The sequence below is a fragment of the Salmo trutta genome, chromosome 9 (assembly GCF_901001165.1).
Source record: "Salmo trutta chromosome 9, fSalTru1.1, whole genome shotgun sequence".
Classification (NCBI taxonomy): domain Eukaryota; kingdom Metazoa; phylum Chordata; class Actinopteri; order Salmoniformes; family Salmonidae; genus Salmo; species Salmo trutta.
In genome coordinates, this window is record NC_042965.1 from 10,684,095 (window position 1) to 10,710,752 (window position 26,658).

At 41.1% G+C, this 26,658-nt stretch overlaps 1 protein-coding gene across 3 annotated transcripts in view; it reads left to right on the forward strand.

Annotated features, from left to right (window-relative positions):
• The window catches only part of cemip2 (cell migration inducing hyaluronidase 2), a 74,484-nt gene extending 49,633 nt beyond the window's left edge, over positions 1-24,851 (forward strand). For all 3 annotated transcript variants that reach the window (XM_029762359.1, XM_029762357.1, XM_029762358.1), the window contains exons 16-24: positions 6,116-6,293; positions 18,326-18,541; positions 21,628-21,839; positions 22,118-22,300; positions 22,533-22,755; positions 22,896-22,997; positions 23,272-23,417; positions 23,609-23,715; positions 23,940-24,851. In XM_029762359.1, coding sequence (XP_029618219.1) covers positions 6,116-6,293; positions 18,326-18,541; positions 21,628-21,839; positions 22,118-22,300; positions 22,533-22,755; positions 22,896-22,997; positions 23,272-23,417; positions 23,609-23,715; positions 23,940-24,136 — 1,564 coding nt within the window. In that variant the 3' untranslated portion in view covers positions 24,137-24,851. The remainder of the gene's footprint in view (positions 1-6,115; positions 6,294-18,325; positions 18,542-21,627; positions 21,840-22,117; positions 22,301-22,532; positions 22,756-22,895; positions 22,998-23,271; positions 23,418-23,608; positions 23,716-23,939) is intronic.
• The last annotated feature ends 1,807 nt before the right edge of the window (positions 24,852-26,658 follow it).

Here is a 26,658-nt window from a genome sequence, read left to right on the forward strand (position 1 = left end):
TTGGAAGGGAAGTACTGCTTCCTGTAATAGGATGAATGGTTTTGCTGTGTCACTTCCTGTGTCACTTCCTGTGTTTCCTGTTAAACAATTTACTAGATCCGTGTAGTAAGCCTTATATGACAGAGATCGAAGGGGGGGGAACCTGTCTTAGAAATAGAGGTTGACCGATTAATCGGCATGGCCGATTAATTAGGGCCGATTTCACGTTTTCATAACAATCGATAATCCGCATTTTGGGACACCGATTATGGCCGATTACATTGCAATCCACGAGTAGACTGCGTGGCAGGCTGACCACCTGTTACGCGACTGCAGCATCAAAAGGACCTTGTGGCTGCAAGGAGCCACGGTAAGTTGCTAGCTAGCATTAAACGTATCTTTAAAAAAAACTATACATTTTCACATAATCACTATTTAACGACACATGGTTGATGGTTAACTAGCTTGTCCTGCGTTGCATATAATCAATGCGGTGCCTGTTAATTTATCATCGAATCACAGCCTACTTCAACTTCGCCAAACAGGTGATGATTTAACAAAGCACATTCGCGAAAAAAGCACAATCGTTGCACAAATGTACCTAACCATAAACATCAATGTCTTTCTTAAAATCAACACGCAAGTATATTTTTTTTAACCTGCATATTTAGTTAAAATAAATTTATGTTAGCAGGCAATATTAACTAGGGAAATTGTGTCACTTCTCTTGCGTTCAGTGCAGCAGAGTCAGGGTATATGCAGCAGTTCGGGCTGCCTGGCTCGTTGCGAACTGTGTGAAGAAAATTTCTTCCAAACAAATACCGTAATTAATTTGCCAGAATTGTACATAATTATGACACAACATTGAAGGTTTTGCAATGTAACAGAAATATTAAGACTTAGGGTTGCCACCCGTTCGATAAAATACGGAACGGATCCATATTTCACTGAACGAATAAACGTTTTGTTTTTCAAAATTATCGTTTCCAGATTTGTAAGTCGCTCTGGATAAGAGCGTCTGCTAAATGACGTAAATGTAAAAATGTAAATTTGACCATATGAATGACCTAAGGCTCATATTTCTGTGTATTTATTGTATTATAATTAAGTCTATGATTTGATAGAGTAGTCTGACTGAGCGGTGGTAGGCAGCAGCAGGCATTCAGCAGCAAGCATTCATTCAAACAGCACTTTACTGCGTTTGCCAGCAGCTCTTAGCAATGCTTGAAGCACAGCGCTATTTATGTAACTCCCGAGATTAGGCTGGCAATACTAGAACATCCAATAGTCAAAGGTATATGAAATACAAATTAAAAATAGTCGACGCATCATAATTCCTATAATAACGACAACCTAAAACTTCTTAACTGGGAATATTGAAGACTCATGTTAAAAGGAACCACCAGCTTTCATATGTTCTCATGTTCTGAGCAAGGAAGTTAAACATGAGCTTTTTTACATGGCACATATTGCACTTTTACTTTCTTCTCTGACACTGTTTTTGCATTATTTAAACCAAATTGAACATGTTTCATTATTTATTCAAGACTAAATGTATTTTATTTATGTATTATATTAAGATAAAATAAGTGTTCATTCAGTATGAAGGACCAGAAAAAGCCGATACCAATTAATCAGCCGATTTTTATTTATTTATTTATATATATATATATAAATAAAAATCGGCTGATTAATTGGTATCGGCTTTTTCTGGTCCTTCAATAATCAGTATCGCCGTTGAAAAATCATATTCGGTCGACTTCTACTTAGAAATCAATCACCAATAAAAGTCTGAGAAAATGTAAGTCAGTCATGGATAACAGTTGCGCAGAGGCACTCAGATCAGGGACAGGGAGCATGCTGTCAGCCACCCACCCACAGTCAGAGAGACGGGCCTCTTGGTCGTGTTCATTAAAGGGGCAATACGCAGTTGATAAATCAATTTTGGGACTTAGAAATTAATATACAGTGCTTCCAGAAAGTAATCATGCCCCTTGACTTATTCCACATTTTGTTGTGTTACAGCCTGAAATCAAAATGGATTTAAAGAAAATGTCTCCCCCATCTACACGCAATACCCCATAATGACAACGTGAAAACATATATACAGTTGAAGTCGGAAGTTTACATACACTTAGGTTGGAGTCATTAAAACTTTTGGTGTTTTTTTTTCAACCACTCCACAAATTGATAACAAACTATAGTTTTGGCAAGTTGGTTAGGACATCTACTTTGTGCATGACACAAGTAATTTTTCCAAAAATTATTATTATTTCACTGTTTCACCATTCCAGTGGGTCAGAAGTTTACATACACGAAGTGCCTTTAAACAGCTTGAAAAATGTTGCTGCTTTGCTGCAGGAGGGACTGGTGCACATCACAAAATAGATGGCATCATGAGGAAGGACAGTTATGTGGATATATTGAAGCAACATCTCAAGACATCAGTCAGGATGTTAAAGCTTGGTCGCAAATGGGTCTTCCAAATGGACAATGACCCCAAGCATACTTCCAAAGTTATGGCAAAATGGCTTAAGGACAACAAAGTCAAGGTATTGGAGTGGCCATCACAAAACCCTGACCTCAATCCCATATAAACTTTGTGGGCAGAACTGAAAAAGCGTGTGGGAGCAAGGAGGCCAAACCTGACTCGGCTACACCAGCTCTGTCTGGAGGAATGGGCCAAAATTCACCCAACTTATTGTGGGAAGCTTGTGGAAGGCTACCCAAAACTTTTGAGTTAAACAATTTAAAGGCAACGCTACCAAATACTAATTGAGTGTATGTAAACTTCTGACCCACTGGAAATGTGAATAAATAAAATCTGAAATAAATCATTCTCTACTATTATTCTGACATTTCACATTCTTAAAATAAAGTGGTGATCCTAACTGACCTAAGACAGGGAATTTTTACTAGGATTAAATGTCAGGAATTGTGAAAAATTGAGTGTAAATGTATTTGGTGTTATGTAATCTTCTGACTTAAATTGTATATATATTTTTTCATCTAAAATATATTAAAAATTAATTGCAGAAATATCTAATTTACATATGTATTCACATCCCTGAGTCAATACTTTGTAGAAGCACATTTGGCAGCAAATACAGCTGAGTCTTTCCACACCTGGATTGTGCAACATTTGCCCTTTTTTTTTTTTCTTCAAAATTCTTCAAGCTCTGTCAAATTGATTGTTGATCATAGCTGGACAACCATTTGCAGGTCTTGCCATAGATTTTCAATAAGATTTGTCGAAACTGTAGGTGTTCCTCTATTATTTTGCCTGTACTTGGCTCCATTCTGTTTCTTTTTAATCCTGAAAAACTCCCCAGTCCTTAACCATTACAAGCATACACATAACATGATGCAGCCACCACTATGCCTGGAAATATGGAGAGTGATAATGTGTTTTATTGGATTTGCCCCAAATATAACAATTTGTATTCAGGCCAAAAAGTGAATTGCTTTGCCACATTTTTGTGCATTATTACTTTAGTGCCTTGTTGCAAACAGGATGCATTCTTTAGAATAGTTTTATTCTGTTCAGGCTTCCATCTTTTCACTCTGTCAATTAGGTTAGTATTGTGGAGTAAATACAATGTTGATCCATCCTCAGTTTCCCATCACAGCCTTTAATCTCTGTAACTGTTTTAAAGTCACCATTAGCCTCACAGTGAAATCCATGAGCGGTTTCCTTCCTCTCTGGCACCTTAGTTAGGAAGGACGCCTGTGTTTTTGTAGTGACTGGGTGTATTGATACACCAGCCAAAGTGTAATTATTAACTTCACCATGCTCAAAGGGATATTCAATGTCTTTTTTTATTTTTATTTTTTATTTTTTTCCCAGTTACCAATAGGTACCCTTTGCAAGGCATTGGAAAACCTCCCTGGTCTTTGAGGTTGAATCCATGTTTGAAATTCACTGCGCCACGGAGGGACCTTACAGATAATTGTATGTGTGGCGTACAGAGATGAGGTAGTCATTAAAAAAATCATGTTAAACAATATTATTGCACTATCCATGCAACTTGACTTGTTAAGCATATTTTTACTAATTTAGGCTTGCCATAACAAAGGGGTTGAATACTTATTGACTCAAGACATTTCAGCTTTTCCTTTTTAGTTAATTTGTACAAAAAAAAAACAACATAATTCCACTGTGACATTGTAGGGTTTTATGTGTAGGCCAGTGACAAAAATCTCAATTTAATACATTTTAAAATCACACTAACACAACAAAATGTGGAAAAAATCAAGGGGTGTGAATACTTTCTGAAGGCACTGTATACCCATTGATTCTTGAAGAATATAACTTAAATGCCTCGTGAGCTTAGTTACACTGTCCTACCCCATTAACTCAAAATATCAGCTTGTTTTACTCCAATGTTTGTAAACAAAGTAAAATTATATTTAAAAAACGCTAGGCTCAAAACATGGTTAAAACTATAATTTGGATGGTCAGTCCTTGCATCCATAGCTCTGTCTATGAATTTTAAAGTTTTCCAATCCCTCAGCTTTTTACCGAAACAAGGGCGGGTGGTTTCTTTGTTATGGTTTCAACTGCTGATGGTTTCAACTCACTTTAAGGCATGCAACGGGAAAAGGTATTAAAACATTTTGGAGTAAAAAAACAAACTAATATTTGTTATCGGACACGTCCAGGTAGTAGGAGAGAGGCACTTCAGAGGGAGAGGCCGCTAATCCAAAAGCGATATAGTGAGGTTAATCCAAGGTAGATAGTTTCCAGTGGCAATAATCAGAGGCGGCATTGGGCACAGGAGACGAGTGGAAGAGTCAACAATTAGACGGCAATCTGAGGAAGGCTCCAGGCAGATGGCAACGATCACAACAGCACAGTCAGTCAGCTAATATAGCATGCTAGTACTAAGCTAAGGTTGAAAAACTATTGTAGCCTACTATACGGAAAACAGGACAAAAAGTTGACCAAACTAATTGGAGGACGAAAAACAAACAGAACAGACGAGGTACTAAACAATTAGAGCAGGCAGGAATGATTTTCCACTTTCCTTTTGAGCCAGAGGCAAACCTGCTAGTGCAGGAGAAGTCAGAGCTGCCTGGACTGGAGCAGCCGAGCAGGATCATGCGGCCTGCACGTGTGGGTAATCGGATTGGTTGTTTACATCACACCACCTCGTGATTGGTGGATTGTAGCTCACTAATGCCAACACTTGGGCTGCATTGCTAGTGGCTAACGTTAGCCCGTTTGAGCTAGCTAACGCAGAGTATATTCTCCATATGACGTTGAGAAATAGTGCATTGTGAGTAGTTAAGAAGATATCCAGAAATAAGTTAGTAAATATGTTTTACAAAAATTTCAAAAATATAACTATGTTTGTAGTTATAGGTAACCAGATCGTGACTGCAACAAATTTGCTAAGTCTTTGACCACACTGTGTTTTTACTTTGTGAGTATAAACTCATGCTTCCTACCCTTTAACCAAACTACAATTTATAAAGGAATTACAGAACATTTATAAAGTGTGCATAAGCACTACGTAAATGCTTTTCAAATTATTTATACTACATGAAGGGTGATGGAAAAAAAGGTCATATCTGGTGCCAAACCTGGCATGTCCCCTTTGCCACCCTTTATATAGCAGGACATTTTAGGGGTTAATTTAGGCTTAGAAGTTGTCGGTCATTTAAAGTGGTCGCTCTGGTCATGCTCGCCTGTGGCCGCTACCTCTGCGGTGGTCACAAAACATGGGAACAGCTAATTGCAGCGTGCTCTAATTTCTCAGACGACTTCCCTAATTTTTGACTGCCCTGTTACCCCTCTCTGGGATTAATGAGCCTTTTTTTTTACACTTCCTGACCCCCCTGTAACTGCTAGATGTTTGTGTTGTTGTCGCCGCTGATGAGGTCACAGACAGGATTTTCACAGAGAGTGACACAACAATGTTCCCACTTAGATACCCTTCTATTATCTAGTTAGACCCCGAGGACAGGCTTTTCCCCGCTAAGACAACGAGCTGATAACCCTAGCAATAGGCTTAATGTTTCTCTCCAGTGTTTTAAATAGCTATGCATGACTTGTAGGTTGTCAGCTGATCCATTCTGGAAGGTAATTTGAAGTTCATGTATGTTGTGTGACTCTCGCGCTTATTTTTCCAAGGACATTCCCGATCCGTGGCTTCCAGATCTACGATGGTCCTGTTCGGCTCACCCAGAGCACTTTCCGAAATTACGTCCCGACGATGGAGCGCTTCACCAGCGCGGTGGGCTTCAACCTGAAGAACACCTGGCAGCTCACGCCCCGCAACAACCTGTCCAAGCTCAGCTTCCAGCCCACTGTGAGTAGCTAGCACACCACTCCACCTTTCATCCTAGAAGTGGGCACTCATTCACTGCCCCTCATGCATAGAAAAGCATTGGATTGGCGCAAGCAAGGTGGTGCCATATTGTTTATGCCATATTCCTTACACCAGCGAGTCCTTTCCTTTCCTTTTAAATACGAGGGATAGTGTATGAGTGCACACTTTGGGAGAAGGGTAATTGTTCTACCCCCTTCTTTCAAATACTGACAGAATAATGATGTTACAAAATATACAGTACCTGTTACGCTCGTCGTAAAGATTGGACCAAGGTGCAGCGTGATTGGCGAACATTTTACTTTTAATAAAATTTAACACCGACAAAACAACAAAATACAAAATGAACGTAAAGTTCTGCAGGCTACACAGCAATTAACAAAAACAAGATCCCACAAACTAAGGTGGGAAAAAGGCTGCCTAAGTATGATCCCCAATCAGAGACAACGATAGACAGCTGCCTCTGATTGGGAACCATACCCGGCAAACAAAGAAATAGAAAAACTAGAATGCCCACCCAAATCACACCCTGACCTAACCAAATAGAGAAATAAAAAGGCTCTCTAAGGTCAGGGCATGACGGTACCAGTCAAAAGTTTGGAGACACCTACTCATTTCAGTGATTTTCTTTATTTTTACTATTTTCTACGTTGTAGAATAAAAGTGAAGACATCAAAACTATGAAATAACACGTATGGAATCATGTAGTAACCAAAAAATTGTTAAACAAATCTAAATATGTCATACATTTTACATTCTTCAAAGTAGCCACCTTTTGCCATGATGACAGCTTTGCACACTCTTGGCATTCTCTCAACCAACATCATGAGGTAGTCATCTGGAATGCATTTCAATTAACAGGTGTGCCTTGTTAAAAGTTAATTTGTGGAATTTCTTTCCTTAATGCTTTTGAGCCAATCAGTTGTCTTGTGACAAGGTAGGGGTGGTATACAGAAGATAGCTCTATTTGGTAAAAGACCAAGTCCATATTATGGCAAGAACAGCTCAAATAAGCAAAGACAAACGACAGTCCATCATTATTTTAAGACATGTTTAGCACTTTTTTGGTTACTACATGATTCCATGTGTTATTTCATAGTTTTTACAGAAACTTTGAAAGTTTCTTCAAGTGCAGTCGCAAAAATCATCAAGCGCTATGATGAAACTGGTTCTCATGAGGACCGCCACAGGAAAGGAAGACCCAGAGTTACCTCTGTTGCAAATGATAAGTTAATTAGAGCTAACTGCACCTCAGATTACAGCCCAAATTAATGCTTCACAGAGTTCAAGTAACAGACACATCTCAACATCAACTGTTCAGAGGAGACTGCGTGATTCAGACCTTCATGATCGAATTGCTGCAAAGAAACCATTACTAAAGGACACCAATAATAATAAGAGACTTGCTTGTACCAAGAAACACAAGCAATGGACATTAGACCAGTGGAAATCTGTTCATTGGTCTGATGAGTCCAAATTTGAGATTTTGGGGTCCAACCACCGTGTCTTCGTGAGATGCAGAGTAGGTGAACGGATGATCTTTGCATGTGTGGTTCCCACCGTGAAGCATGGAGGAGGAGGTTCGATGGTGTGGGGGTGTTTTGCTGGTGACACTGTCAGTGATTTATTTAGAATTCAAGGCACACTTAACCAGCATGGCTACCCCAGCATTCTGCAGCGATACGCCATCCCATCTGGTTTGCACTTAGTGGGACTATCATTTGTTTGTCAACAGGACAATGACCCAAAACACACCTCCAGGCTGTATAAGGGCTATTTGACCAAGGAGAGTGGTGGAGTGCTGCATCAGATGACCTGGCCTCCACAATCACCTGACAACAACCCAATTGAGATGGTTTGGGATGAGTTGGACCGCAGAGTGAAGGAAAAGCAGCCAACAAATGCCCAGCATACAGTGGTTGCTCCACTAAAGGCTGTGTGATTATACTGCAGGACTTAGAGGTCATTTGTGGTTTAGTATGGTACCCTGCGTCACCACTTCATTGCTCCAGACCAGCGCAAGGGGGAGTTAGAGCACTGATTATGCTTTTGGGTCCTACTGTGTCTAACTGACAATGAATGGGCGACATAAACAGAAACTGATAATTGTGCACAACTTCAGTATTACTTACTAAAACTGCTGTTAAGCTAAGGTTTTTATTTTGTTAGGATTATTTTGCTCCTACTGTAGTACAGAGTCCACTCCCAACCAGTCACGTTATACAGCGCCTGAATGGCACAACGGTCTAAGACACTGCATAGCAGTGCAAGCTGTGTTGCTACAGATGCTGGTTCAATACCTGTGCCACCCTCGACTGGGAGACCCATGAGATGACTGTACTTTTTTGGTTTCTCTCCCTCTAAAAACAAAAATAAATAATTCTAAATAACAAACTGGCTTTCTTTACAAATTAGTAACAATGTCTCACCTCATGTTCAAGAATGTCCTTTTTCTCGCTCATTTTACATTATTTGAAAACAAAATCATCTTCAAAATGTATTTTTTTTTTAAACAAAGTGATTTATTATTAATTTAGAATTCTATAAAAGCTTGTTGGATATTCTAACAGATATATTATTAATCTCTCTGGGATATGTGGGACGGTAGCGTCCCACTCGCCAACAGCCAGTGAAATAGCAGAGCGCCAAATAAAAAACAACAAAAAAATCTCATAATTCATATTTCTCAAACATACAAGTACTATACACCATTTTAAAGATAAGCTTCTCGTTAATCCAACCACAGTGTCCGATTTCAAAAGGGCATTACGGCGAAAGCATACCATTAGATTATGTTAGGACAGCACCTAGACAAGAAAAACCACACAGCCATTTTCCAAGCAAGGAAAGGCTTCACAAAAAAGGAAATACAGCTAAAATGAATCACTAACCTTTGATGATCTTCATCAGATGGCACTCATAGGACTTCATGTTACACAATACATGTATGTTTTGCTCGATAAAGTTCATATTCATTACAGCGAAAGCACACTTTGCAATAATCTGAGTACAGCACTCAGTCGCCAAAACAAGCCATACAGATACCCGCCATGTTGTGGAGTCAACAGAAGTCAGAAATAGCATTAGAAATATTCACTTACCTTTGATGATCTTCATCGGAATGCACTCCCAGGAATCCCAATTCCACAATAAATGTTTGTTTTGTTCGATGAAGTTCATCTTTATGTCCAAATACCTCCATTTTGTTCGCGTGTTAGGTTCACTATTCCAAATGCAGAAGACGCACACACTAAAGTCCAGCCGAAAGTCAAAAAAGTTCTATTACAGTTTGTAGAAACATTTCAAACGATGTGTAGAATCAATCTTTAGGACGTTTTTATCATAAATCTTCAAAAATATTCCAACCGGACAATTCCTTTGTCTTCATAAAGGAAAGAGAACTGAGCTCGTGCTCATGGCTGCGCACGTAACTAAAATAATGGCCGACTGCCAGACACCTGATTTGAAACAGCTCTTATTCTCTTCCCATTCACAGTAGAAGCCTGAAAGTACGTTCTAAAGACTGTTGACATCTAGTGGAAGCCTTAGGAAGTGCAATATAACCCCATAGACACTGTATATTGGATAGGCAATCACTTGAAAAACTACAAACCTCAGATTTCCACACTTCCTAGTTGGAATTTTTCTCAGGTTTTTGCCTGCCATATGAGTTCTGTTATACTCACAGACATCATTCAAACAGTTTTAGAAACTTCTGAGTGTTTTCTAATTATATGCGTATTCTAGCTTTTGGGCCTGAGTAGCAGGCAGTTTACTCTGGGCACGCTTTTCATCCGGACGTGAAAATACTGCCCCCTACCCCGATGAAGTTAACCCTGTTATTAGCAGGACAGTATATATTGGTCATGGCTCCTGAGTGGCACACAATGGGATTGCCTTGCAGTTCTCCAGCTACATCCACTGAAAGCACACAAGGTTTAAGGCACGATGGCAGGGGGCACGGGATGGGCCGCAGAGCTGCGCACAGAAGACCGACCTAGCCCATGGGGAAGCGAGGGGGGGGTGGACCCCCGCCACACTGGCAACACTTTAATGGGCACTATTAATGGAGTTAAAACGTCCCCACTGTTCTGTTCTTAGTGCCAGTCTGCACGTTTCAACTAAAACAATGACTAATAATGGCATCTTTATGCTTTCGTTAATCAAATAATGATTAAAAAATAGTCTGTCAAAATGCTGATTTTTATTTAGTTATGGATCCGTAGCGAATTACTATGGGAATAAATATCACTGAATTACAGAAATATCCTCTATATGTAATTATTGGCGGAGAGTCACGTCATATTTTTTTATATACTGTAGTCCTACCGTAGGCGACATGAGTCTCACTAGTGTTGAGTAATGTGCTGTTAAAAGAGGTGTAGATTTTATTTATTTAAAGAGCATATTGAAGTTAGAAGCAATAGGATTTGATGCAATAGCCTTCAACTATTTTAGCACCATTCCGCGCTGCTCTGAGACAATCATGGGGACTGGTCTTGATAAATCAATGAGATTTTTATTTTGACTGAATCTCCGTTTGGGTATTGGTTAGACTAAAATTAGAAAATTAGGGTGTAGAAATGTTTTGCTCTTTCTTAGTGTAACCTTTATTTAACTAGGCAAGTCAGTTAAGAACAAATTCTTATTTACAAGGACAGCCTACTCCTTTCTTCCCGTCGGGGAATTGAACCCCGGTATCCCGCACGACACATGGATTCTTTAGCTAAATATCCCAGTACTGTACTCCCGACCGTCACGTTGTACAGCGCCATATTTTCCGTTCCATCCTAACGGAAACCCAGGTTTTTTTTCTTGGAATAGAAACACCATAATATTAATCAAATTAATTAAGCAACATTTCTTAAAATGAGTCCCATATACTATGTTCTTACAAAAACATTTTTTAAATCTCTAGTACAGCTACTATTGAAGGCTATCAAATGCTTCTCAAAGATGCCATCTGGTGGTCAAACTAGCACTAACTAGCATTAATGCTACCAGTGGTTGACACTTATCACACTTAAATAACATGCCATAGAATTCTGCTGTACCATGCAAGCTGCACCGCAGTATGCTGCAACTTTTAAAGGACGAACCACTATGTGGGAACTCCTTCAAGACTGTTGGAAAAGCATTCCTCATGAAGCTGGTTGAGAGAATGCCAAGAGTGTGCAAATCTGTCATCAAGGCAAAGGGTGGCTACTTTGAAGATTCTAAAATATAAAATATATTTTTGTCTAACCTCACTAGGGTAGGGGGCACTATTTTCACCTCCGGATGAAAAGCGTGCCCAAAGTAGACTGCCTGTTTCTCAGGCCCAGAAGCTAGGATATGCATATAATTTGGATAGAAAACACTCTAAAGTTTCCAAAACTGTTAAAATAAAGTCTGTGAGTATAACAGAACTGATATGGTAGGCGAAAACCTGAGAAAAATCCATCAAGGAATTGGGATTTTTTTATGTTTGTAGTTTTCCATTGACTGCCTGTACAGATTCCTTAGACTTAGGACTCAAATTGCACTTCCTATGGCTTCCATTCTAGAAAATGAGGGAGTAAGACCACTCTGAATGAGTGGTCTGGGAAAATCTCCAGAGCGGTTTTCTGCGTGCAACCGAGAGCGCGCCTTTCTTGTTTTCCTTTTATATTGACGAAGCTATTGTCCGGTTGAAATATTATTGATTATTATGACTAAAAACAACCTGAGGATTGATTATAAACATCGTTTGACATGTTTCTACGAACTTTACTGATACTTTTCGGATTTTTCATCTGCCTGTTGTGACTGCCTTTGAGCCTGTGGATTACTGAACAAAATGCGCCAACAAAACTGAGGTTTTTGGATATAAAGAGGGACTTTATCGAACAAAACGAACATTTATTGAGTAAATGGGAGTCTTGTGAGTGCAACCATATGAAGATTATCAAAGGTAAGTGATTAATTTTATCTCTATTTCTGGCTTGTGTAACTCTTCTACTTGGCTGGTAACTGTTTGTAATGATTTGTCTGCTGGGCGCTGTTCTCAGATAATCGCATGGTATGCTTTCGTCGTAAAGCCTTTTTGAAATCTGACACAGCGGTTGGATTAACAAGAAGTTCATCTTTAAGCTGATGTATAACACTTGTATGTTTTATGAATTTTTATAATGAGTATTTCTGTTTTTGATATTGGCGCTCTGCAATTTCACTGGATGTTGGCCAGGTGGGACGCTACCGTCCCACGTACCCTAGAGAAGTTAACCATTTTTTTGCTTACTACATGATTCCATATGTGTTATTTCATAGTTTTGATGTCTTCACTATTATTCTAAAATGTAGAAAATAGTAAAAATAAAGAAAAACCCTTGAATGAGTAGGAGTGTCCAAACTTTTAACTGGTACTGTATATCTGACAAAGGTCACCGACTGAAACATTAGTGTTTATAGAGTCTAGAACTTACATCTGCTTTTTTGAACATTTTCATCATTCCCCTCTGAGGGTCCTGTTAAGATTTATTGCCACTTGTGCTTTCACTGACAGCTTTGTTTTTAGAGTGCAGGGATCAGACACGGTTTTCCCGCACATGCTTTCCTTCTGTCTTTCTTTTTTTCCCCTGTTGGTTCGGTCCCATCTGTTGGTAGAATCCCCTTTGCCCTGGAACACAGCAAAGCTCAGAGTTACGGGGTTGGCACTTACAGACAGAGAGAGACATTGTGACTGAAAGAGAGGTAGAGAAACACTGACAGGGTGAGAGAGAGACACTGACTGAAAGAGAGACACTGACTGAAAGGGAGAGACACTGACTGAAAGAGAGAGACACTGACTGAAAGAGAGAGACACTGACTGAAAGAGAGACACACTGACTGAAATAGACTGTGAATGTGTGTGAGAGAGAGAGACTGACTGAGAGACAGAGAGAGACTGACTGAGAGACAGAGAGAGACTGACTGAGAGACAGAGAGAGACTGACTGAGAGACAGAGAGAGACTGACTGAGAGAGAGAGACTGACTGAGAGAGAGAGACTGACTGAGAGAGAGAGACTGACTGAGAGAGAGAGAGACTGACAGAGAGAGAGAGAGACTGACAGAGAGAGAGAGAGACTGACTGAGAGAGAGACTGACTGAGAGAGAGAGACTGACTGAGAGAGAGAGAGACTGACTGAGAGAGAGAGAGAGACTGACTGAGAGAGAGAGAGAGACTGACTGAGAGAGAGAGAGACTGACTGAGAGAGAGAGAGACTGACAGAGAGAGAGAGAGACTGACTGAGAGAGAGAGAGACTGACTGAGAGAGAGAGAGACTGACTGAGAGAGAGAGAGACTGACTGAGAGAGAGAGAGACTGACTGAGAGAGAGAGAGAGAGAGACTGTGACTGTGAGAGAGAGACTGTGACTGTGAGAGAACGACTGAGAGAGACTGTGACTGTGAGAGAGGCAAAACGGCAAAAGAAGCACAACTGAAATTGTTTTAAAAAATAATTTAAAAACCACAGATGACAACTGGTTTGATGCAGATTATAAAATTATAAGGAAAAAGCTTAGAACACTATCCAACCAAAAGCACATAGACCCAAATAATGATGAATTACGCCTTCATTACTGTGAGACTTTAAAACTCTATAAACGTACACTCAGAACCAAAAAGCAAAGTACAACAGCAAGCAGCTGACACTATTTGAGGAGTCCATAAACACAAACAACTTCTGGCAAAATTGAAAAAAAACGAAAGAAAAATCAAAACAAGAGGAATTAGCGAAACAAAATGGTGACATATGGACAACCCATTATTTATTTATTTATTTATTTTTTACATTTTTTAGTCATTTAGCAGACGCTCTTATCCAGAGCGACTTACAGTAGTGAATGCATACATTTCATACAATTTCATACATTTTTTTTTTTTTCCTGTGATGGCCCCCCGTGGGAATCGAACCCACAACCCTGGTGTTGCAAACACCATGCTCTACCAACTGAGCTACACTCTTCAACACCGTTCAAATTGACACAAACGCAGAGCAATGCCAAATTCACGAGAAGTTGAGAAATCCACGAGAAATCCATTGGACTCCCCATTTTCTGACCAGGAGCTCTAAGAAACTTCAGGCCCTCAAATTTAAAAAAGCATGTGGACCTGAGGGTATCCCAAATGAGATGCTCAAACTCACTAGTGCAAAATTTCAATTGGCTATATTAAAACAGTTTAATTTGATCCTGAGTGTAGGTTATTTCCCTGACATCTGTAATCAAGAACTCATAACCTCAATCTTTAACATATTATGGGCAGGTGGGACGGTAGCGTCCACCTGGCCAACATCCGGTGAAATTGCAGAGCGCGAAATTCAAACTACAGAATTATAAATATTTTACTTTCATAAAATCACAAGTGTAATACATCAAAATAAAGCGTAACTTCTTGTTAATCCAGCCGCTGTGTCAGATTTCAGGAAGGCTTTACGGCAAAAGCACACCGTGCGATTATCTGAGGACAGCGCCCAGCATACAAAAGCATGAAAAACATATTTCAACCAAGCAGGTGCGACACAAAAGTCAGAAATAGCGATATAATAAATGCCTTACCTTTGATGATCTTCTGTTGGCACTCCAAAAGGTCACAGTTACATCACAAATGGTCCTTTTGTTCGATAATGTCCTTCTTTATATCCATAAAAACTCAGTTTAGCTGGCGCGCTTCAGTCAATAATCCACCCAGTTTCCCTCCATCAAAATGCATACAAAATGAATCCCAAACGTTACTAATAAACTTTTCCAAACAAGTCAAACCACGTTTATAATCAAACCTTAGGTACTCTAATACGTAAATAAATGATACAATTTAAGACGGAGAATCGTTATTGTCTTTACCTGAGGAAAATACCAAAGAACAGCCAAAATGGGAGCCACCAAGAAAAACTACAATTTCTGGCTCATTTTTCCAAAAACCAGCCTGAAACTCTTTTTAAAGACTGTTGACATCTATTGGAAGCCCTAGGAACTGCAATCTGGGAGGACTTCGCCTTATAATAAAAGTTACAGCCATTGAAAGTTACAGCCATTGGTAGGCTGAATTGTATTTATTTTTTTATTTTTGGGGGGATGGTTTGTCCTCGGGGTTTCGCCTGCCTTATCAGTTCTGTTATACTCTGACATTATTGTAACAGTTTTCTATCCAAATCTACCAATTATATGCATATCCTAGCTTCTGGGCCTGAGTAACAGGCAGTTTACTTTGGGCACGCTTTTCATCCGGACGTGAAAATACTGCCCCCTACCCAAGAGAGGTTAAGAACGGAGACAAATTTGACCCTAAAAATTACAGAGGCATTTGTGTGAACAATAACCTGGGGAAGGTTTTCTGTAGTATTATAAATGTAAGAGTTCTAAACTTCCTTAATAAACACACTGGCTTGAGTAAAAGCCAAATTGGATTTATACCAAAACATCGCATGACTGATCATATTTACACCCTACACACCGATAGATAAACATGTCCACCAAAATAGATGCTTGCTTTATCGACTTCCAAAAAAGCATTTGATTCTATTTGGCATACAGGACTGTTCTACAAAGTTATTGAAAGTGGTGTAGGGGGTAAAACATATGACATAATTAAATCAATGTATACTGGCAATACGTGCAGCATTAAAATTGGCAAAAAAATAACATAATTCTTTAACCAGGGGCAGGGCCTTCGCCAGGGTTGCAATCTGAGCCCTGCACTCTTCAATATTTACATCAGTGAATTGGCCACTATTCTAGAAAAATCCTCAGCCCCTGGTGTAAGTCTCCACAATTCAGAGGTTAAAAGCCTACTCTTCGCAGATTACCTATGCCTGCTGTCACCCACAACACATGGCCTACAACAGAGCCTGGACCTGAGCAGTACTGCCGGACCTGGGCCCTGGCAGTAAACCCCAAAAATACTAAAATAATAATTTTCCAGAGAAGATCCAGATCTCAGGGAATTAGACCAAAGTTCTCAATTGGTACAAAATATATAGAGTACTGTACACACTACAATTACTTAGGTTTGAAAATAAGCTCAACTGGACACCTTAATGATGCAGTGAATGAACTGAGAGAGAAAGCACGCAGGGCATTCTACGCCATTAAAAAACAAATTCAAATTGAAATGCCTATTAAAATGTGGCGAAAACTATTTGAATGTGTCATTGAACCAATTGCACTTTATGCCAGCGAGGTGTGGGGTCCACTTGCAAAACAAGATTTCACCAAATGGGACAAACACCCCATTGAAACCCTGCATTCTGTAAGATTCTCCTACATGTCCAGAGGAAAACTTCAAGCAATGCATGCAGGGCAGAATTAGGCCAATATCCACTAATAGTAAAAACTCAGAAAAGAGCAATTAAGTTTTGGAAACATCTAAAATAGTGACCCCCTCTCATATCATTACCAAGCCCTGCAATGCTAAGAGCTGAGCAAAGAAAAGAGTCCCCTCATCCAGCTGGTCCTGGGGCTGAGTTCATAAACCTGTTCTCCTAACACACTGAAGCCTCAGGACCAGAACATCCAATCGATCAGAATAAAACAAATTACAACACAGTCAAAACAAAACTACATTGCTTATTGGGAAACACAAGCAGAAAGCAAAATGCAGTGCTAATCTGGCCCTACATTGTCAGTACACCGTGGCTAACTATTTGACCATGATTACTGAACAAAACCTCAGAAAAATCTAATGAGAAGGGTAGACACAGGAAAACCTGGCTCCTTGTAGAGGAAGGGCTGTGCAACCGCTGCACCACAGCAGAACCTGAGACAGAGCTGCATTTCCTGACAAAATGTCAACAATATAAAACAATTAGTGTCATTTCCCCAAATTTGAAACCCTAATTCATTATGTACATTGACTGACTGACTATGTGTGAGAGAGAGACTGACTGACTGTGTGAGAGAGAGACGGACTGTGTGTGAGAAAGAGACGGACTGTGTATGAGAGAGAGACGGACTGTGTGTGAGAGAGAGACGGACTGTGTGTGAGAGAGAGACTGACTGACAGAGAGAGACTGACTGACAGAGAGAGAATGACTGACAGAGAGAGAATGACTGACAGAGAGACTGACTGACAGAGAGACTGACTCACTGACTGACTGACTGACAGAGACTGACTGACTGACAGAGACTGACTGACTGACAGAGACTGACTGACTGACAGAGACTGACTGACTGACTGAGAGAGACTGAATGACTGACTGAGAGAGACTGAATGACTGACTGAGAGAGACTGAATGACTGACTGAGAGAGACTGAATGACTGACTGAGAGAGACTGAATGACTGACTGAGAGAGACTGAATGACTGACTGAGAGAGACTGAATGACTGACAGAGAGAGACTGAATGACTGACAGAGAGAGACTGAATGACTGACAGAGAGAGACTGAATGACTGACAGAGAGAGACTGAATGACTGACAGAGAGAGACTGAATGACTGACAGAGAGAGACTGAATGACTGACAGAGAGAGACTGAATGACTGACAGAGAGAGACTGAATGACTGACAGAGACTGAATGACTGACTGACTGACTGACAGAGAGAGACTGACTGACTGACTGACTGACTGACTGACTGACTGACTGACTGACTGACTGACAGAGAGAGACTGACTGAGAGATTGACTGACTGACTGACTGAGAGATTCACTGTGTGATTGAGACTGTCTGTGTGTGTGTGTGTGTGAGAGCGAGACTGTGTTGGAGTGCCCTCTAGTGTCAGGCTTGACTCAACTCAAAACATCCATTTTCAACATGTCTTTCAAGGACTTCTGTTGAACGCTCTTCTCTGACACCTGGGTCATTTTCACTAGGAACGTTTTGCTACGATGTGCATTAATGAATACGACTCTAACATACATTCAGCTCAACTCTCAAATACTGTCGACTTCCAAGATCAGAGGTAGGAAACCTACACACAAGGTTGTGCATCAATCACTTTCTAGGCCATACATGTCATCGTTGTAAGTCGCTGGTTGTGTTGTAGTGTGTGTATATCTTAACCTATTGTCTGTGACAGGTGGATCTGAGGGTGTTCTTCGGGCATCCGGGCCAGTGGTTCGAGGAGAATGATCTGGACGGGGATAAGAACTCCATCTTCCATGACGTGGATGGCTCTGTGACGGGCTACAGGGATGTGTATGTGGGCAGAGCAGACAACTACCTGATCCGTCACCCCGGCTGTGCCAACATCACCCAATGGAACGGGTTGGTCTGCAGTGGCACCTACTCTCAGGTACGTGGGGGGGGGGGGGGGGGGCGACGACGACATTTGTCATAATGCCTATCACCAGTGACTTCATTCACTTCTTAGGTAACAGTTTCCTGTATCAGAAGGTCGGCTGGACCTCACTAAAGTCCCGTAGATCACTTCATTACTCTCTTCTTGTTTATAAAGCTCTGCTCCACAAGCTTCCAACATATCTCACTTCCCTGTTGAAATATGAGATACCAAACCCGTTCGTAGGGTTGGCTAACTCTTGGGGTATGATTGGGAGGCATTTTTATATCGTCATACCGTCCTTCTCTCAAACCGGGATATACGGTATTATTGGTTTAGTCCACAAGGGGTCGCCGAAAAATCAAAGATGATTTTACCAGAATGCTAACATAATTAGCACAAGAAATAGCGAATTTCAATAGAGGCTGCTAGCTAAATATGCTAACGAATCAAACGAGAGAGAAAAATGATTTGCAAAGACAGGCAATCCATCTTAGGAAGTTAAACATACAGTGCATTCGGAAAGTATTCAGACCCCTTGACTTTTTCAACATTTTGTTACGTTACAGCCTTATTGTAAAATGGATGAAATAAATAAAATCCTCTAATCAATCTACACACAATACCCCATAATTACAATGCGAAAACAGATTTTTATAATTTTTTGCAAATGTATTAAAAATAAAAAACAGATGCCTTATTTACGTAAGTATTCAGACCCTATGCTAGGAGACTCGAAATTGAGCTCGGGTGCATCCTGTTTCCGTTGATCATCCTTGAGATGTTTCTACAACTTGGAGTTCACCTGTGGTAAATTCAATTGATTGGACATGATTTGGAAAGGCGCACAACTGTCTATATAAGGTCCCACATTTGACAGTGCATGTCAGAACTAAAAACCAAGCCATGAGGTCGAAGGAATTGTCAGTAGATCTCCGAGACGACAGGATTGTGTCGAGGCACAGATCTGGGGAAGGTTACCAAAAATGTCTGCAGCATTGAAGGTCCCCAAGAACACAGTGGCCTCCATCATTCTTAAATGGAAGACTCTTCCAAGAGCTGGCCGCCCAGCCAAACTGAGCAATCGGGGGAGAAGGGCCTTGTTCAGGGAGGTGACCGAGAACCTGATGGTTACTCTGACAGCACTCCAGAGTTCTTCTGTGGAGATGGGAGAACCTTCCAGAAGGACAACCATCTCTGCAGCAGTCCACCAATCAGGCCTTTATGGTAGAGTGGCCAGACGGAAGCCACTCCTCAGTAAAAGGCACATGACAGCCTGCTCGGAGTTTTCCAAAAGGCACCTAAAGGACTCTCAGACCATGAGAAACAAGATTCTCTGGTCTGACGGAACCAAGATTGAACTCTTTAGCCTGAATGCCAAGCATAACGTCTGGAGGAAACCTGGCAGCATCATGCTGTGGGGATGTTTTTCAGCGCCAGGGACTGGGAGACTAGTCAGGATCGAGGGAAAGATGAATGGAGCAAAGTACAGAGAGATCTTTGATGAAAATCTGCTCCAGAGATCTCAGGACCACAGACTGGGGCGAAGGTTCACCTTCCAACAGAACAACGACCCTAAGCACACTGCCAAGACAATGCAAGAGTGGCTTCGGGACAAGTCTCACAATGACCTTGAGTGGCCCAGCCAGAGCCCGGACTTGAACCCGATCGGACACCTCTGGAGAGACCTGAAAATAGCTGTGCAGCAACGCTCCCCATCCAACCTGACAGAGCTTGAGAGGATCAGCAGAGAAGAATGGGAGAAACTCCCCAAATACAGGTGTGCAAAAGTTGTAGCTTCATACCGAAGAAGACTTGAGGCTGTAATCGCTGCCAAAGGTGATTCATTAAAGTACTGAGTAAAGAGTCTGAATACTTATGTAAGTGTGATATAAAAAAAATCGATACAGTTTTTGCTTTGTCATTGTGGGGTATTGATGAGGGGAAAACTATTGTAATCCATTTTAGAATAAGGCTGTAACCATAACAAAATGTGGAAAAAGTCAAAGGGTCTGAATACTTTCCAAATGCACTGTGTATAGGTAGGAGCTACCGAATGTCATTTTTGTTGAGTTTGGACATTTACAAGCAAATGTGAATGAGAGAGATTTTGCAAATCAACAAAGTTTTGACGCATGCTTGTCTGAAGGAAAGTCAGTACGTTCTGTATATGTGTGGAGTTGCAAGGGCTCTGCTCGGAGAAGACGACCGAGAACGTAGAGGAGAAAAAACAAAATCAGTCACTAGCAAGTAACGTTTAATGGTCGCCTTAATGTAGAATTATGAATTTTTTTACGCCGGGAAAAAAATATCAAATGCATAAGAAATATCTTCATATTGTAATTTCTGCTCAGCATTAGACTAATTTCGTGCTTCTGTTGCACTTCTCCACAATTCACCAACGAGCGTTCTATCAGCAGACAGCGCTCTGACTCGTGTAGCTTACTTTTCTCCTGTACTTTTCTCTTTGTAGCTACTTTTCTCCTGTACTTTCCTCTTTGTAGCTACTTTTCTCCTGTACTTTCCTCTTTGTAGCTACTTTTCTCCCGTACTTTTCTCTTTGTAGCTACTTTTCTCCTGTACTTTTCTCTTTGTAGCTACTTTTCTCCCGTACTTTTCTCTTTGTAGCTACTTTTCTCCTGTACTTTTCTTTGTAGCTACTTTTCTCCTGTACTTTTCTCTTTGTAGCTACTTTTCTCCTGTACTTTTCTCTTTGTAGCTACTTTTCTCCTGTACTTTTGCATTAAAATGCAAATCAATGTATAACATTTTTGACGTGTTTTTCAGGATTTTTTTGTTTTGTTTTTCTCTCTCACTGTTCAAATAAACCTACCATTAAAATTATAGACTGATCATTTCTTTGTCAGTGGGCAAACGTGCAAAATCAGCAGGGGATCAAATACTTTTTTCCCTCACTGTAGCTGTCTTTTTAAAAAAAGTTTTCAAAAATATTTTTGTTGCTGTATTGATGTAGTTTTTGTCCTCAGGTCACCATTGTAAATGAGACACTGGTCTCAATTGGATTCACCTGAATAAATACAAATGTATAAAAGTAGTTACCGAACTCTATTGGTCAACAACTTCTACTGTCTGTCCTCCAGGTGTATATCCAGACCCAGGGAGCTCCCAGCCTCAGTCTGTCCATCAGTAGAGATGAGTACCCTGAGGCTCCCCTGGTGCTGAGAGGTATCAACAGCCATGGGGCGCTGTCCCAGCAGTACCAGCCTATCCTCATGATGAGCAAGAGCTACACCCTGCACTGGGACGGCCCGGCTCCCAGAGAGATTGTCCTCTCCCTCATCAACTTCAACCAGTGAGTGACACATTGGGACTTGTGTGTGGGTGTGTTTCTTTAAAAAGCTGGTTGGTCTGTGTCTTGCTCTCTGTCTTGTTTGTCCATATTGAAACTGGTCTTGGTCTCTTCTCATTTTCTATGCAAGGTCTGGGTCTGAAGGGCTCTGGTTTTGACCGTCTCTGCTGTGTGTGTGAATGCGTGTGCGATGAAAGGCTGTGTTTGCGTTTGTCTGTGGGGTTAGTTCATAAGCCAGATCTTGAACCTTCATCGTCACCTTTTGTCTCCTGTCTCTTCAGAGGTGACTGGGTGCTGGTGGGCCTCTGCTACCCACCTGATACCACCTTCCAGGTCATGGCTGACATCAACGACCGCCAGAGCAACACCTTCGATGACATCGCCGACTACGGGCCCTTGAACTCCCTCGTCGAACTGGAGAAGAAGCCGCTGGAGAGGAAGTACTTCTTTGACCACAGTGTGGGGTGAGAGAGTCACTTTATGCTACTGTCTGTATATCTGCTGGCCCTCTCTCTCCGGGGCGAATCTGAACTTCCAATTAAGTGTAATTTTCACTTAGTCATGCTTTGAAGTCTTTGGGAGACTTAAGTGAACATTTTACTTAAGTTCTGATTTGCCCCTCTGTCAGTGTCTCTCTCGTTCTCTTTGTTCCTCACCTCTCTCTCGATTGACACCAGCCTCTCTGCTCTGTCCTAGATTGCTGTGGCTGTATTTGCGGGCGAGGCAGAGACGCGACGGCCACAGCTACTGCTCGGTTAAGGGCTGCGAGAGGGTGAAAGTGATGGCCACCACGTCGTCCTCCAAACTGACCTGTAACTGCACGACCAAGGCCTATCCCAAATACACCAAGGCCCCCTCGGCAGTGGTACCCATGCCCACCCTCAGCACCCAACCTTGCAGGGACTGTGGAGCTTCCCAGGTCAGTCTACTAGCCCCCCCCCCCCCCCCCCCCCCCCCCCCCCCACACACACACACACTGTCATTGTTACATAATTATTTGTATTGGAAAAGGCTTGAGCACATTAAAGCCCTGCTTTGAATCTGTGTGTTTCCTGGTAGCTGGTGTTTTCCAGTGACCCGTGGAATGCCTACCTCCAAACTCAGATCAAATCTCTCAGCAGCAAGGAGCAGCATAGTGGAGACACACAGTCCTTTATCACTGTGAGTAACACAGGTTTGAAATAACATGTTAGTACGTTATGTGTTTTTGTCGAGTACATTGTCCCTGTGCATCTTGTTGGCGTGTTGGTTTTTCTCTGTTCTCGACGCAGTTGTTTCTGTAAAACATTCATAATAATGTCCATCAAAAAGCCATTCTAAATGTTTATTGAATGTTTATGAATAGAAAAGCACCACCCATGTTTGAAATCTGTATGTGGTGTAGCTTTCCGGCGTACTTCTTATCCACTTTTCTACAATGTCTTATTTTCCTCAGGTGAACAGTGAGACATTCTCCTTCACACAGCCAGGCTTCTTCCTGGTCTCTGTGGACGCCTGCTCTGGAAAAGTCACAAAGAAGTCATCTTTCTCCAAAATGGACTCTAAAATGGAGCAGTATTTTAAAACTGGAATACCAAAGAGGTGAGGGGGAAAGGATTAGGCCCTTTGCTGGTTGGAGTTAGAACTCAATTGGTGGTCTGTTGCAGACCTGGGTTGAAATACTAGTCAAGTCGTTTCTTCTTGTCTGGAAGAACTTTTTATATTTTGATGAAAGACATTTGTCTTGATTGTGAATCGATGAATCCTAATTGGTTATATTCTCTCATGACTAGGTCAATAGTGCTTCTAGGAACGCGAGGGCAGCCTGATGGCTTAGCTGGTGTTTCACCGTATCTGGTCCCCCTGGGCATGGCCAAGGCAGCAGATCTGCAGAGTAAAGGTTGGTGTCACTTTCAGATGGTTCCCTTTCGCGGGTGCGATTACTCTAGGCCAGGTCTGGTTTTTCTATCCTGTTCTCTGGCCCTTGTCACTGTTTCCCTCTTTTACCCCTCCTCTCTTCCTGCTGTCTCTCCAACTGTCTTTTCTCTGCGATGTATACTTTTTATTCTGTCTCTGCTCACCTCATTACAGTATTTTCCACATGACACTGTGTTTCTCTCACAGAGAGCCTGGTGTTTTGGGGGTTCCAGGGTGGCTCTTTCCCCCCTCCGTGGGCCTCTATCCTGGCTGGACAGGGTGAGGAGGGGCTGGGGCTGCAGGAGCGCTATCTCCCCCTGGGCCTGGAGGCCTATGGCTGCACACAGACCAGCACACGCACACGCAAAGACATGGAGCTACTTAGGACCGCCACAGGACCATAGTGACCAATTAGAACACAACTTACCCAAAACACAACCAACCAGCGAATGAATGTGAACTTCTATTATTTATTATTTTATTGGCAAAGATGTTTACTAATTTGTGTGTGTGTGTGTGTGTGTGTGCGTGTGCGCACATGCCTGCCTGGGTGTGGTGTAGTGGGATGTGTGTGTGGGGCTTGGGGAGGGTCTGTAGATGCATGAAAAATATGCACTTTCCTAGTCACATGATTTGCAATATCAGCCAGTCATCTCACGGAGCCATGAATTCATATTCAGTCTTCAATGAAAACAACCAAAAAGACCCTGCACATCTGCCATATTTCAACAAATTAGACTGGGAACACGAAATCAATGGGGGGGGGATGGAAAGCAGATGAACAAAGTAACCACATCAAACTGGTGTGGTCGTCACTCCTATCCAGTTCCCCCTGATGGGGTTCTGCCTCAGGCCAGTCTTTGACCGGTCTGCTGCTCACCACATCCATAGACCAAACGCATCATTAAGAAGAGGACTGACAAAGCAAACCAAAGGAAAAACACTCATTATTCCACTTTTTTCCGCCTGTCTGTTTCCTTGCACGCCCCTGGGGGGGAGTTTTGTTCAGCTACTAGATCTGTTGAAATGGGATTTTACTAAACGAATCATCTGAGTGTATTAGAATGAAAATATTTTGTATGGGATTACGTTGAGACTGTTGCATTTTCAAAAAAAAAAGGGGTTTTTTCAAGGATGTCTTTTTTTTGAGAGAGATTGATTTGATCTCTAGACAGTGACACTTTCTCCAGGGCTGGCTACGCGTGCAGCAGAGATGGGTTCTTTCTCTTCTTTTTCTTCTCATTATCCCACCATTGAAATGGTGTTTCCAACTCATTTACCTTTTAGTATGGTTATGTGCACTCCCCTACGTATTTATTTGGATAGTGAAGCTAAAATGTTTCATTTTGGCTCTATGCTCCATTTTGGATTTGAGATCAAATGTATTATGAGGCGACAGTACAGAATCATCTTTTATTTGAGGGTATTTTCATAAATCTGTTATGAGGTTTAGAAATGAATGCTCTTTATGTGCAATATCTAGTGTCCCCCCCCATTTGAAGGTGGATAAGTATTTGTCCAAATTCACTTATAGTGTATTAAATTTAGTGGAAAACGTTTAGTATTTGGTCTCATATTCATACAGTAGCACGCAATTACTACATCAAGCTTGTGACTACACACTTGTTGGATGCATTTGCAATTTGTTTTGGTTGTGTTTCGGATTATGTTGTGCCCAGTAGAAATGAATGGTAAATAATTTGTTGTGTCATTTTGGAGTCACTTTTATTATAAATATGAGTAGAAGGTTAGCAATTTTTAGGGGGATGACATGTATGCCTTTAACTTTCTCACTCATCATTATTCACAATTCATTCATGATTGTCTGTAATCATGGTAGCATCCAAGTGTTGAGATAATATTATATTGTGAATTACAATAAACGTGACTCCAAAATGACAGAATACATTATTTACCATTCGTTTCTAGTAGGCAAAACATAATCCGAAACACAACCAAAACAAACTGCAAATGCATCCAACAAGTTTGTAGAGTCGCAGGCTTGATGTAAACATTGCATGCTAGGAATATGGGACCAAATCCCAAATGATTGACTACATGTAATGCACTAAGTGAATTGTCCAAATACTTATGACACCTTTAAATGGGGGGACTAGATACATAAAGTGCATTCATTTCTAAACAGTAAAACATATGTATGAAAATACCCTCAAATTAAAGGTTGCATTCTGTACTGTGGCGTGATATAAAACATGTGATCTCAAATCCAAAATGCTGGAGTATAAAGACAAATTTGAAGTTTAACCTTCCCTGTCTAAATCAATATCTATGGGAATGTGTTGTTTATTATGTATCAATGCCAAAAGTATGTGTTTTATAAGAGTCTGATGGACATTTACAAGGTAAACATTGCCTTATAACGAACAGACTAGTAGTCCATACCAAAACCAAGGCTTACTGTACCTCTCAGGTCTCCGTAGGTGATTTGAGCAGGGCTCCCTACTGTGCCAGTGATTTGTGACTTTCTGAATGGGATTGGGAGTATTATTTTTAGCCGGTGAGCTAGATTTCACAAAGAAATGGTAGAAAATGTGCAAACTGTGCCTACCCGGTACCCCGGGCAAACTAAATGAATGCAGCCATTGTGAGCGATTCTCTGTGGAGGAGAAGGACCTGCTTTTTAACCACTGTTCTGTTGTAAATATGTTTTTTTTTTTTGTGCTCCCCCCCCCCCCCCCCCAAGATGCACAAACAGAGATTGAGCTCTTTTAATACAAGTATGTTGGTGGTGTGGATGAAAATATTGAGAGGTTGTCAATGGAGAGTGCTTTTCAAGTTGATGTTAGTTGTATTTTACATGTTGATTCACTACTCATGAGTGTTTCTTCAATCAAACCTTTTATATTTGAAATTTCACTTCATTGCTCTTCTGAAATTGGGTAGTTGAAAACCATTTGTACTTTGT